The following is a 14,259-nucleotide window of genomic DNA, read 5'->3' as shown; positions in this document are numbered from 1 at the left end:
GCATTTACCCGAGAACCTGCCTCGAGGCGAACGTTGAGGGACGTCTCTTTGCCGTGGATGATACTGCCTTCCACCTGGCGGAATTCCAGATGACACTCTTTTGGAATGTTTTCAATAACATCGCGGTCCTCGAAGTCCAACTGCTTTAGCAAGCCTCGGGACTGAATCGGTTCCAAGTTGAACGCTTGAATTTGCTCAAAGCGGTCAAACAGGTACTGGACAGGCACGTCAGGCTGCTGTGCGGAGTCTGCAGAAGGCTTTTCACCCTTGACTAGCCACTGTGGAAGCAGAAACGATAGCTCGGGTGTTGCTGATAGAGCACCACCAGCGAGGAACATTTCTCGAAGTTTGCGTATGAACAGTGCTATGTCGCTATTCTCCAATATTGCTCGGCGGTCTGCGAACATCAACGTTGGTCGTGAAAACAACACATCCACGGTCTTGTCGGGCAATGGGACTGCCACTAATTGCTGGTCCAGCACAGCACGGACGCCGTAGAGCTGTAGGTCTTCTCGCGCGTATCGGCTTCCTCGTTCAACGGTTTCCGATGGATCAGCTACTCGGAAGCGGAGCTCGATCGTGGGTAGTCGCGTCAGGACCTCACCGCCATCGTGTGTGAAAGGAGATGGTACAAAGCAGGCGACTAGGTTCGGCACGCGTGAGTCGATTCTGTTGTTAATGTAACGACCGCCCTGATGTGAATTGCGGCGAGGAATCAAGCGTTTCTTGATAAGCTGTTGATGGTCGTCAAAATATGAAATTAAGCGTTCTACTCCAGGTGCTTCGTAGACGGGAATCAATGATTCGGCCCGATTCCGGCTTTGAGAATCCCGCTTCTTTTCGACAGGTCTTAAGAGTTTGCAAAGATGTGCACGCCAATTCTGCGATCGGAGCCGTATTGACTTGCCCCAGTAGGATTCGGCATGGGTTTTGATATTGTTGGTACCCTGGGAATATGGCTGAACTGTCTGCAGTGCTTGTCCGATGGTCGCGGCGAATGTCTCGGATGCAGAAACATCATTCGAGTCGGTTGTTACATCGTGTTTCGTTCGGAGCGGGTCGGAAGCATCCCTCTCTCGCCTCGCCAATGGTTTCACCATCCGTACAAGATTGCTGTGACGATAACTTCGGTTTAGATGATCGTTGTCAGGGTCACATGGCATGGCTATCAACTCGGAAGCACGACGCTTGCCGTTTATGAATTCGGGACTCGGATCAATGAGATCGATGATGTGGTTGTAAGATGTCGGCACAGGCTTCTTCAAATGAGCAAGAAGAAGTCGTCGGGCATCATTTTCTGCAGACAGATCGAAAGAGTAGATCACGATCACATCGTTTACTTCTCTTTCGATCAAGGCACCAGTTGTGTCAGAAACGAATTTGAGGTCGTTGTTGTGATAAAGCGCATCCAGCTGCGTCGGCCAGCCATGTTGACCCAGCAGGGAAGAAAACGGCTTCAAATCAAATTCTAGCCGATTGACACTGAATAGGGCCCGCCTCAGTCGCCGTGCGATATCTTCCGCATCCTGACGCCTTGCTGTGACGCGTACAATATTATCAGGACGATATGGACGAATCTCTGAGTTTTGCACAAGAATATCAGACGCGAGCAGCGAACGATATCTTGCTTTGCCCTCGGTCTCTAGATCGAACAATACCCGCAGCTGCCAAGGTTTGACTGCAAATTCCAGCTCGCCAACTTTAGATTCCTCTGACGTGACAATGACCTGCCATGCAAAGCGCAAGATATTGTCCGCAAATCGCTTTTTCCGGGCGGCATTGGCCTTCTTTAGTACCTTGGGCTTGTGTCGCTGCTCCAGTGGGGTCTGTCCAGCCTGCCATTGTCCAATACTCTGGCTCTCGATATCGTCGTCCACCGTCTCCTGACTTGAGATGTGACTTGGAAACGAGTTCAGTCGGGAAAAGCTGTGAATCAGGTAGTCGCGTAATTGCACAGTGTTGTAACTCGTCAACAAGGTCTGCAGCAATCTCTTATACCCGGCTTTGTCTATGATTGTGGCACCCGCCGCTGGTCTGAGGGCATCTATCGAAGCGTTGGTCTCTTCGGCGGTGGGTTTCAACGGCAAAGTGATGATATGCTGTCCTTCGTTGGCGCTGGCAGGTTTATCCGTAGTCGATGGTTCAGCGGTGCGGACCTGCGCCGAATAACTTGGCTTATCGTCTTCATCGACATCGCGAAAGACCACGACGTATGATGGTTTATCAAGCGAGTTCCGTGTTATCCGCTTCGACACAACCTGCTGACGTCGGCCCCTTCTTCCTACTATGCGTCCCTCTTCAAGGTTTGACTCTCGGCGGACCACAATACTCGGTTCAATTGGAATGGTTTCCGTTTCAGTTTTCAAGACTGCTGGCTTTTCTTCGACGACGAATTGTGGATCCTCCTGGAGGCGAGCTGCGCTTGAAAAGAATGCATTTTGCGGCGTTTGTGAATAGGAATTGAGCCAGCTTTTCCACAATACTTCACGGAGTTGACGGCGCAGGCATCTGCGCTGTTTAGCGATGATGGAAGATGATATCATCAAGGCAATTGCGAGTGTGTTGGCGATCGAGAGTGATTCTGGCGAGTAAGGATATCTTTCTAGATGCTCGGCCAAAAGGGCGTCATTTTTATCACTATGAACTTTTGGCGGAGCTAAGGCCGGGCCCGGGGCATCTGCATGCCCGCATGGCCATGTCCGCGTCCCAAAGCGGCGTGCGCCGCACCGAGCGCGCGTGCACAGAATCTCGACAGATTATCGCCATTTTACGAGTGAATGTCATTCGCAATCCATCGACAAGGATATCTTGAAATTTCACGCGAAGAAGCCTTCGTATTCTTTATCTTACTCATCAGAAAAATTCCTCAAGAGAAGGCAAGGAAAGAAATTAGGGCGAGAAGTCTACAATCCTCACATGCAAAAGATGAAGCGAGATTAGGGGTTATTGCAGTCCGCACAGAGCATGAACAAGAAGCCTCACGTCAATTACGAGAGGAGTGTTATTCCCAGGAGCATTCCATTGTAAATTATCCAGACAAAAATTCTTTAATGGAGAGGGCCATCCGTGGATCTCTGCTAACTCATTGATTGCACAACAGAGTTCGTATTTCAATGAAGAGTTTAATCTCGCGTTCGTCCCATGAACTGTTCCCTGAGATCAACTTCGCTGCCGCAGACTGTCCTCGAGGAGGGTAACGATGTCTGAGTAGTGGCGCATTGGAGAAAACACACCAAATATTGTTGCTCGTAGTGGGCGATACTTTGGGTCTCCTCCGCTGGCAAGGTCCATCTTGCTATCAGTTGCCCGCTGAATATTGAGGTTCTGTCGCTTCTTTTTCGTGCTCGCAATACGCTCACATGTAGAGTCGGCAGCCTTCGTTCTGGCGAGGTCGATGACCTGGATGGGCTGTCGCCTGTGCTAACCAATAATCAAGTTCTATCAGCAACGAGTTTTGGAGCGTGCAGGACCACGATGTGCATGAAAACGAGCCACTTCGATCTTCGATTGAATATGTACTTGATCGCTAGCTTGACCCTGCTTCACTTGCTCGTAGGCAGAGGGCGCATGTTGATGCGAACCGACTATGCCACAACGATGTAGAATCCTAGCAGGATGGCTGTACATTTGTTTGTTCAGATGTGCCCAATACACATTGACGCTAGATGACATGGCAAAAATAGCATGATCTATTCTGGATCATATCCAATCTATCTAATGCGTTCCCATCATCCCTAGGAATCAATACATGTGCTCCGAACATCCATTTGAAAGCGTGCCATGCCCGCCCAAATATCCCGCAATCGTGCAAATTGAACCGTATTGGTTGTGCATCCTAACAATCGTAGAACAAACTCCAAAGTCATACCGCGTCTTGCGACTCAGCGGGAGAAAATGTGAAATTCGAGAGGAAAATTACGTGGCCGTGCCTCGCTGTGACACAGCCTGCCGTGAAACGAGATTCGTTGTTAGCGGCCGTTCGTCCTTGACCTGTACCACGCGTGATAGATTCGAGTGGTCAGCAATCCGCAAATTCGGATCGTCGAGGGCAGAAATAATGCTCGGGTATCATCAAAGAATCGAAAAGAAAAAAAAGAAAGGCAGCTGTGCGCCTCGGAAAAGTCGGCGGGGCGCATTCGATGCGCAAATTTAGACAGCGAGGCAGGAATTGATGTAAGCTGGTTGTGCCCACTTGGATCCTTGCAACAAAAGCTTGGCCGTTGACTGCGTGCATTACAGACTCATGGTGAGCCACTCCCACTCCTGCGGACCAGACATCATGCCCGACGGAGCAAAAGGCCGCTGCCCACTCGATTGAGGTTGCTGCGGAATGTCATCGCCGCCCATTGAGACATCGTCCGGAGACGTACCGCCCTGTGGGACCATTTGCGCGTGCATCGACGCTGCATTTGCTTTTGTTTGCGAGAGGCTTGTAGAAGATTTCTGGGAGCTTGGCGTCTTGCTATCCACCCAAGAAACAGTGGCTCTCGTGGCATCGTCGCCTTCAGCAGGATCACTGCTCCCGGAAGGAAGCGTGGTGCTCGCGCGACTTTGTTTACGGGTTCGCCTGGGTGCGACAGCGCGAGGCGCAATCGCTGGGGGATTTTGGCTGATTGGTTTTGGTGGCCCTGGCGCAATGGCGATGACAGTCTTGACAGGCTTGTCGGCTGCAGTCACATTCGGTGGTGTCGGCGCTGTGGACCCTCCAGCGATTGACCTGGGAGACTCTGATTCATTGCCAGTAGCCTTTCCAGACGACGGTGTAGTCACAGGGGCCTGCGCAACCGAGTTCTTCCGGCTCTGGGCTTTCTTCGACCGTGCAGTACCGACTGGGATCGTAGCGCCGGTACCTCTGTTTCGCTTCTTGATAACGTCGGTCTTGAGACTAAGAGGCCGGACGACACCATGGAGTTTGAGGAACAGTCCACAAGCATTGCACAAAGGATGGCCTTCCGGATCGCGGCGCCATAATGGCGTAGTTTGAGTCAGACAGTTTGTGCAGCTTGTCGGCGGGCCATTTCCATCGAGACCAAGTCGCGGACTACCAGGTCTTGAGGGTACGGCAGAATTGAAACCAGATTCACTTGGTGATGCCGGAGATGCTCTTGTGCGGATGGAGAACATGCCGGTGGACATTCCGGCGGTGTTGGGCGATGATGTTGTTCGCGCAATCTTTCGTGTCCTCGGATCTCCGCCTCGGTTCCGAATGTCGCTTACGGATGCAGCAGAGCCGTGTCCTCGTCCGAGACCACCATGCTCCCAAACTTGAGCGTTCGGGATGACCTCAGTCATGCCAATTGTCACGCCTTTTCGGGGTTGACCGCCAGGATACCGTGCATTGTTGAATTGTTGGGCGAGGGAATTGTCCCATACATAACCATTAGGGTCTAAATTGAGATCATCGGATGGAGAATAGCCGGATGACATGAGTCCAGACTCTGGGAAGGAGAAAGCCTCGTCATCTTCGTTGTCAGAGTCCCCTCCGAAGTGAAATAAGTTCTCATGTCGCGAAAGTGGTAGGCTGTGTGGGTGTGAGAAGTCGCTGTTGATATTCCCCATGTTGTCGAATTGGCCAGGGATATGAAAGCTTGAGTGGCTGAAAGACGGCGCAAGGGTGCTGCTGGACGATACGGCACTGAAAACATTTCGACTGTTTGGGTTGAACACGAATTGTTGCTGAGGTACACTCTGTGACAAGCCCTGAGGAATTCGATGATTGTGTGAGAAGCCAGTCATTGAGGCGTGCTGTGTTTGATTGGAAAACTGCAACTGCTCGTTGTCGGCGACGGAATGGGGTGTGGATGTGGAAGAAGGGAACCCTGGCATTGATTGAGGCTGAAAGTCCGATGTATTTGATGCCATAGCCATTTCGGGCCCTCCGAGAAGGCCACTGAACATGCCGCCTCCAACAACTGGAGACTCGAGTGGCGAAAATGGGAATTGCTGCTGGAAGGGACCCGCTGAATTCAAAATCGGGTCAGCGTCCAGATTGAATGTGTCCAAGTTGAAGGACATTTGTGTTTGGTGGAGACGTGAGTGCGAAGGCAACGAAGACTCAAGAGAGTACTCTTGGAGCGCTGCTTCGGCGGTGGGATCTCGTGAAGCCATGGCGGTATTGCTGACGGGAGGAACTTGTGGCGACGCTTCAGCTCGTCTCTTGGGTGGCTGGACGGGACAGTCAGTAACAAAAAGCATTCTAGTAGTACGCTTGCAACATTCACGTACCCTCCTCTCGTCAATACTTGTTTTCCGAACGTGTCTCTGGACGTAGGAGAAATCTGTGCGTTGGTTTGCTGGTGGGACTGAAGGCGCTGATGCTCTTGCCAAGGAAAGATCATCAAATCGTAGGCGTTGTTGTTGCTTGATGGGAATAGCCGAGACAGCGGTGACTGTCGAGGACAAATCAAGATCAAAGTCGACGTCGTCAGAGGTGATGGGTGAGATGCCTGTTGGGGTTGCGATCGACGAAGGTACAATGAAGTCGTCAATATTCATCAAGTCCTGGTCCGCAACATTCGCCTGGGAGGCTACCGATCGGTGTAATTGCGCAATGCCACTCGGGGCATTCTGTGCCGGGCGCGTGCTATGAATCGTGCCCCGGCTCATTCCAGATGTAGCTTCATCAACGTCAGACACTTGTGGGTTCCCGGACGTGAGCTTTTCTTGTTCCATGCGACGTAGATTCATCGACATCATGCGCCATGATAGGTTTGTCAGCCGGTCTGAGTTTGGCAGTTGGCTCTTGGTCTTGCTGAACAGCTTCCATAACTCTACTCCTAGTGGGTCCTTCTTCTGCATCTCTTCAGGATCTAGAGTGTCAAGGCTACTGGCATCGTCTTTCCACTCTGAGAAGACAGATTCACGTAGAACGCCGTCGCGGGTGGCAGTCGCTGCGGCGAGAAAGTCGACTTTGCTGCCCTCGAGGTTGGAAAGAGTCGAGAGAGTGCTGTTGGAGGTCAGACTTTGAAGCGCCGATGAGCACTCGGAGGAGTTGTGATCGTAACCCGACGGAAAGCGCACATGGCGCGGCACAGGTTGCGCGTTGGCCGAGGAGGCTGCGGTGTCGTGTGCGTCGGTGCCAATGGCGGAGGTCAAGGAGTCGTCCGGGCGGCTCTCGCTCGTGGGAATGGACTGCCCTCGGCCCTGCTCAACAGCGTTTGGAGCACGCACGAGGCTCTGGCTCGTCTTCTGGGCATGAGACATAGGGTTGACGGAGGCTCTCACGCCGTGACGATAAACGCTGGTTCGGTGAGTGGTTGGAGTGACAGCAGCGACAGACGGCCAGCGCTGCGAGTGATAGATAGCGAAAGATAACAGGAATTAAGCAAGGCAGACATGCACGTGCGACTGGCAGGAAATCAGGGTGGAGGATGGAACAGTTTCTCCAGAACGAGTGCAGTAGCCGGATTGGTGGGGCGGCTGTGTGCGGGTGCCCAAGGGAAAAAGGTCGTCTACCAGGGACCAGACGCGCCAGACGATCTGGTATGGTTTTGTCATGCGGCGGCGGCGGCGTCGTCGGTGCAGCTTGGTCCTGTCCATCCATCCTCGATTGTCGTGTGCTGCCAAAGCCTACGTCGTGGTTTGCTCCGAGCTACTGTGTTAGCGACACTTGCCTGTGGTTCTAGTCCTCTCTATGAAGATATTTCGCCGAAATCGAGAAACGGCCAGCCACACCGGGATGATGCACAACAGAGGCACCACACAACATGCCTTCGACTACCATGTGTACTACTGTAATATCTAAGCAATCACTACTGTAGGATCATGCAGCCACTGTCAAATCCAGCATTGTGTTCCAGTCCTCGCGAGGCGATTGTTCAAAGGGCGTACAGCGCTCGCGCACCCTCGTCAAAGCTCTTCGCCTTTGTGCACACACGCAAGGTACTGTAGTCCATGCATGCCATAGCGCTCCGGTAACATGCGTACAGTAGCCATGTCATTATGCGTGACTAGACGATTTCCACTGTCCGGTGGAAGCAATAAGCCCAAGGTTTGAACGAAGATTTATAAAAGCAACGAATAGAAGACGTGGAATAGCTTGCAAAATGCTCTCCTGGGTCCACCCGCCAAATGAATGCCGTGTATACCTAGGTATTGACTTTCACCTCCCGTGGGCATGATATCAAATGTGCTAGAGCACTGACACTGCGTATTCCTTCTGTTGCACATATTGTACATCATGATACATGTGGTAGCATGTGCCAGGCGTGAATCATCGACTGGCTTTCTTCGCCATCTCGTGATCCTTTACTTGCGCTTTTGGAGCCTCCTATTTGACAGGCTCCGTGACGAATCTGCAGATGAGCATCGTGGGCTGTTGAATCTTGAGGTGACGAGATGATTGCGCGACTAGCTGAAGAGGAATCTAGCAGACAGGGTGATGTACCGATGGGGCCGGCTCATCGGTCCGCGCTTGCGTCCTGCCACAGTGGGCTGCAGATCCATCTCATCAATGCTCGCCAAAAACACAGACTTATTTCCTCGCAAATGCATAGAGCAATGCACGACACTCTTTACTCATAGTTCATCTTCTAAACAGTAAAGTTCTGAATGATGTAAGCTGTTATCCACAAGCACGTACTTCATCTCCACGACGGCTCTCCTGGAACACAACAACGCCGTCGCTTACCGGCCGCGCTTCGTCCTAGCCACAGATCCAACACAGCTCTTTCGGGCTGATCATCCAAGTCCATGTCCAGCATCCATGGGTTCCAAGGTCATTTCGGGTGATGCTCCTTTCTTCAGTCTGGCCGGGCGAAGGCCGATCACTCCGAGTACGAGACAAACACCCGTTGTAGTGGAAGCAGGTTGCGGCCAACAGGCGTTGCGGCACACTAGTGATTGATTTTGGCTGTTGACAGGCGGTCTCGCAACGCCAGGCTTGCATTAATAGGCATTCCGCCCGGCTCGATCTGCATACGATTTTACGATGCTCTCACTGTCAGCTTTGCATATCTCGTGATATTACAGAGCCCGGTTCGCAGTGAAGCCGCATGAAGACTACAGAGGTTGTTCTAGTCTGCCTGGCATGTTCGATGTTCCGAAGCATCGATGTTTCAAAGCATCGCTTCGCTTGACTCCAACAACTGAGTCATTCAAACGGGACCGCATCTGTGAGACCATCACTGTCGGCTTGGAATATACCCGCCTCATTTCGCTCTCAACCCTCCTCAGCTTGCGGCTGCCGAGGGCGGCAGGAACTGGACGGACTACCCGCTCGCATGATTTAGTGAAATTTCCTTGCATGTCACCAACCAGTACTCAACGTTATTGGCTGCTTTTTCCCACCACAAATGTGCATTCCAAGGACTTGTCCTCGTTCCCCACCCGTCGCATACGAAGTCTTGCACCAATGTTGATGCTTACGCTGCTCAAGAGCATTGACGATGTCTCGCACGATCACTTGTAGATGTACAGCGTCGAGGCGACTGCCCATGTATCAAGATCCATCGAGTTCGATAAATCCCAGAAAGCGAGAGCACGAGTCGCGCCGCGGATGCACGGCACGACGTATGTTCATGACTTACCGGACGACGAGATGCTTATTTCGGAAAAGCGATCATTCGCGGTCTGCATCTCCGCTTCATTCATTGAGCTTCCTCTGGCGCACCCAACTTGCGTCTTCCTGGTGGGTCAAATTGATTAGTGCAAGCCGCCCTGCATCCACCGGCGGGAGCGCAGCGCGGCCCATGTCGTTCGGACGACGTTTGGTGAGACGACTAGACCCTCAGCCGTGCGTCTGACATGCAGACCCTGGTCGGTCCATAGCCTTTTAGCATGGTGAGGACAAGCAAAACGAGCACGGCAGGCACACGGTGGTTCTCCGGGGCTCACTCCCTCAACTCCACAGATGTGCAACAGGAGTGGACAATAAGCTGGCTGGTGAACTGCGAAGAAAAAGCAACCACATCTGGGCATCCAAGTTCGTAGGCCAGACCAATCATTTCAGGACTCTCCTCGCTGTCACGATGCGCCCCACATCACTGTGCAGTTTTATGTTGTGCAGACAGAAAATGCAGGCTCGTTGCCGTCATCTGCTCGTTGCACGCGAGCATCGGAACGGCAGTGTACCGACCATCTTTCGTCTGGGTCGGCGTGCATCCTCCGGGCTGTTGAAGAACTTCCGGTTTATCTTCGCGATCGGAGCAGCGTACCTAGGTAAGCTTTGATTTCAGGGAGACGACTATCGCGATGACGATTTCCCGAATCATCATTTCGACGCAATGATAATGGCCTCCCAGCACCCATGAGATGATGACCCGGCTTTGCGACGTCCGTTGTTTGTCGCAAAGCGTTGAGCTCTCCATGCCGCGGACATTGCATCTCACCCGCGTTGCCGTGCCTGAACATCGGATACTGTACCTACCAATAACCCTGGAGGTAATCGAGTACTTTTGGTGAGGGAGAGTGTTTGACACATTGATATGACTTTCACAAATGTGAAGGAATGGGGTTAGCACGATTGGGGTTCCGCACTCTCTCAAAGAAAAGCTGGAATGCTCGTGTGATGGTGGAGAACCCCGTCTCACATCATGCAGCGAACCCCGCTGTGTGAGGTTTCGACGTGGGGAGAACGAAACAATTTTGGTCCAGATCTCTCCACTGTCAGGTGGCTAGCGACTCTGAAGCTGTGGGACCAGATGACATGCGGATTGCAGGAGCCACCCACAGTGGGTTGTCTTTAACGCACGAAATTGGAACTCCAGGATATCGGTTAAATCTGATTCGCGCTACTCCCCCAATATGCGACAATTTGGAACAACACTCCACGTCGGGGAGTACGGCCGTGCATGGAGATGTTGGTAAGGATTCGTGATGATTGAAAGGCTTTCCAAGAGATGTCGGTGGCGGCATTCCGGGGCCTAGACTCCAGAAATTGCGAGGGAAAAGAGCGATCGCAAATTCAGACGATCGCAGAGCACTCCGAGCTCGGCATATGAGCAGGTCTTCGATCGAGGCTGTATATTGCACCAGGTGTCGAGGAGCGGCAGGACTCGTCAGGAAACCATCGTAGGCATAGTGAGTGGAGAGTGAGATCTATTTATTTCTTGCCTCGACTCGAACGCCGTTCTTTATCTAATCGTAATTCGACACCGTGATGGTATCATGATAAGATTGCATGAGCACGTCAACGTTACCAGCCAAGGCGCAACAAGCGATGTACTGTCCGGGCGAATGATAAAAGATAGTCTATCTCAGATGTGTAGCAGAACTGCTGTGCAAGATTGACTGGAAGAAATTTCCGGAACATGCATGAAATGCTTCGCGATGGAGAGCCATTTCTCCTCGGGGCAGTTCATGCGCACAGAGCGCCTCAATGAACAATCTCTCGAGAGCTCTGCTGATAGATGGCGGATCAAGTCTGCTATGTGCATGTCGTAATTGCAGACTTGAAGAAAAGGGAGACGGCCGTGTACAGATTGAACAAGTTATTGCCAGTATTGCCACACACCCAAGCACTTCACAAGCTCATATGATCTGCATCATCAGTTTGTGGGGCAGAATTATTCGTGCACTGCGCAGCGCGTCGGAGTGATGCGGCCAACGGACTTCGCAACGAGCATGTGCAGCCTTCCTGAGTACAGCAATGGACGTGGTCCCTGAGACGATTTTCAACATGATCAGACCCGTGTCTTAGCCATATCTGGGCACGATGTAAGAAGGGAGACTTTGGGTTCTCTCAATCACTTGCACAGTATTGCCGATATACGTGAAGTGCATCTCTCCACCAGTACCCACGAGCTCTTCTGCCCACAAGCTGGAGATGCGATTGCGCAGGTGCTTTCGCATCGGGCGGTGCGGGCCGTATGGCGCGGGACGTCAGTTGAACCCCTCCAGATTCACAAGCAAGTAACCCTGGAAACATCTCTACGTGAGTGCAACGTCAACAATTGTACAACTTATGTTCGCCAGGTGCGAACCACGTAGGTAGAACACGCTGCCATGATCTGAAGCTCGTCCCGCCTTTCTGTTCAACGGATACAACACGTTTCCTCTCCGTTTGGGACGGAATCTTGATTGCATGAGCAGCAACCAGCTCGTTTCATTCTCTAATCACCATAGCATCAAGCAAATCGTCAAACATGGACAATCAGAACATTTCGTTGCCGACGCTGCCACCACTGCTTCATACCCGCGCTACAAACGAAGTCTTCGACCGACCGTCTACGCCAGGTCGTGACGATGATGCGTTCATCTCACCAACCCAGACGCCTCAGGGCAGCCCGAGCAAGAACAGAATGCCACCTGGAGCATTTGATCTGCCTAATGTCTTCTCGAACGCATTAAAATTGGTGCCTACTCAGAGCCAGCCGCTTTCGGCCCCGCTACAAACAAAGCAACAAGGCCCCGCCACACCGACGAAGAGAGAGCACGATCCTTTCGGGATACCAGAGCACAGGACAAGCGCGCCGAGCAGTCCCACTCGTGAGAATGGGAAGGAGAACACCCTTCCCTCAAACCGCCCTCTCTTACAACAAACCCAAAGCTACGTCAACCAAGCTGCTGCCAGCCGCCAAGAACCATATCGACAACGTGAAGAGCCTTCGCCTGCACGACAAACAAAGACGATCTCCAGTGGACTCACTGCAGAGGAGGCCGAGAAGCTCAAAAGTGCTAGCGTGAGAAGATTGGCCAACGTCACACAGCTGTACTTTCTTGACTACTACTACGACCTTCTATCATACGTGCACAATCGTCAGAATCGCCTACAAGCTTTCAAAACGCATAATGCTGAGCCCAATACAACTTCATCAGAGGAAGATATTGCAAAATACAATGATCTTAGGACACAATACCTTGGAAGAGAACGGGCAAATCTCAGGCAGAGACGGACACGCCTCCGTCACGGTGATTTCCAGATTTTGACTCAGATTGGCCAGGGTGGCTATGGACAAGTCTATCTGGCTTCCAAGAAGGACACTCGTGAGATCTGTGCTCTGAAGGTGATGAGCAAAAAGCTTCTGTATAAGCTTGACGAAGTCCGCCATGTTCTGACGGAGCGAGACATTCTTACCACTGCTAAGAGTGATTGGCTGGTGCGACTGTTGTATGCTTTTCAGGACGATAGCAGCATATACCTCGCCATGGAGTATGTGCCCGGAGGAGATTTCCGGACTCTGCTTAACAATACTGGCGTGCTACACAACAGACACGCTCGCTTCTACATTGCTGAAATGTTCTTGTGCGTCGATGCTCTACACTCGCTTGGGTACATTCATCGCGATCTCAAGCCGGAGAATTTCTTGATCGACGGAACCGGCCACGTGAAACTCACAGACTTTGGTCTTGCTGCAGGTTTCTTGGCGCCAGCCAAGATCGAAAGCATGCGCATTAAATTGGAGGAAGTTGGCAAGATCCCAGCTTCCGCTATACCCTTCGGACGACCGTCAGAGGAACGAACTCTTAAGGAGAGACGTGATGGCTATCGCTCGCTTCGCGACCGTGAGGTCAACTATGCAAAGTCTATTGTGGGCTCCCCCGATTACATGGCGCCTGAGGTTCTCAAAGGAGAGGAATATGACTTTACAGTAGACTACTGGTCGCTCGGATGCATGTTGTTTGAGGCACTTGCCGGCTACCCACCTTTTGCAGGTGCGACTGTGGACGAGACTTGGCAAAATCTTAAGCGATGGCAGTCAGTGCTCCGGAAGCCTGAGTATGAGGATCCGAACTACTTCCTCTCGCGTCGTACTTGGGACTTGATCACTAGGCTTATCACCGTCAAGGGCAACCGACTCCGCGGCATCAAGCAAATTCAGACCCATGACTACTTCCGTGAAGTGGGCTGGGAGCGTATTCGCGAAGAGCGCGCGCCATTTGTGCCTGAGCTGGACTCTGAGACAGACGCGGGCTACTTCGACGACTTCGGTAGCGAGAAGGACATGGCCAAATACAAGGAAGTGTTGGAGAAGCAGGAGGCGCTCGAGCGTATGGCTGATCGCGGTGGAGAGATTGGACGATCGCTCTTCGTCGGTTTTACTTTTCGGTAAGCAACTGTCCATTGTCAATTTACCTCTGGGCCCTGCTGATCATCAATGTGACAGCCATCGCAAACCAGCGACAGACGATTCAGGACGCCCTGCGAGCCCTCGAAAACCACTCACAGACGTCAACGAATCTTTCGGGACGATTTTCTGATACCCGTATGAAAGATATACCTTTTCGCCTTCTTAGTCTTCTTTTTCCATTATTGTGGATTTCAAGTGTGTGGAATCGGCGTTCAGGGGCAACAAAGGCGGCCAATGCTGCTCATGGGTG

The 14,259-nt window shown here is 52.0% G+C and overlaps 4 protein-coding genes across 4 annotated transcripts; 1 reads left to right on the top strand and 3 right to left on the bottom strand.

Annotated features, from left to right (window-relative positions):
- Positions 1 to 26: 26 nt before the first annotated feature.
- On the bottom strand, positions 27 to 2,543 carry K489DRAFT_317272 (uncharacterized protein; the record flags this gene model as incomplete). Its single annotated transcript, XM_033601226.1, has 1 exon — positions 27 to 2,543. A coding segment is annotated over one exon (2,517 nt), but the record flags the coding sequence as incomplete, so codon positions are not given.
- A 1,690-nt stretch (positions 2,544 to 4,233) lies between these two features.
- On the bottom strand, positions 4,234 to 7,203 carry K489DRAFT_409238 (uncharacterized protein; the record flags this gene model as incomplete). Its single annotated transcript, XM_033607558.1, has 2 exons — positions 4,234 to 6,165; positions 6,226 to 7,203. The coding sequence occupies 2 exons, from the start codon at positions 7,201 to 7,203 to the stop codon at positions 4,234 to 4,236; spliced, it is 2,910 nt and encodes a 969-aa protein (XP_033460408.1).
- A 2,323-nt stretch (positions 7,204 to 9,526) lies between these two features.
- On the bottom strand, positions 9,527 to 10,023 carry K489DRAFT_193905 (uncharacterized protein). The gene has a single exon (XM_033599555.1). It carries the CDS (start codon positions 9,916 to 9,918, stop codon positions 9,643 to 9,645), a length of 276 nt encoding a protein of 91 aa, XP_033460407.1. The 5' UTR covers positions 9,919 to 10,023; the 3' UTR covers positions 9,527 to 9,642.
- A 1,879-nt stretch (positions 10,024 to 11,902) lies between these two features.
- On the top strand, positions 11,903 to 14,139 carry K489DRAFT_388194 (kinase-like protein; the record flags this gene model as incomplete). The annotated part of the gene is made up of 3 exons (XM_033606397.1): positions 11,903 to 11,924; positions 12,031 to 13,987; positions 14,046 to 14,139. The coding sequence occupies 3 exons, from the start codon at positions 11,903 to 11,905 to the stop codon at positions 14,137 to 14,139; spliced, it is 2,073 nt and encodes a 690-aa protein (XP_033460406.1).
- Between the last annotated feature and the right edge of the window lie 120 nt (positions 14,140 to 14,259).

Source organism: Dissoconium aciculare, assembly GCF_010015565.1.
Source record: "Dissoconium aciculare CBS 342.82 unplaced genomic scaffold K489scaffold_5, whole genome shotgun sequence".
NCBI lineage: Eukaryota > Fungi > Ascomycota > Dothideomycetes > Mycosphaerellales > Dissoconiaceae > Dissoconium > Dissoconium aciculare.
The sequence above is the reverse complement of the archived record's forward strand: the minus strand, read 5'-3'. Positions and strand labels throughout refer to the sequence as shown.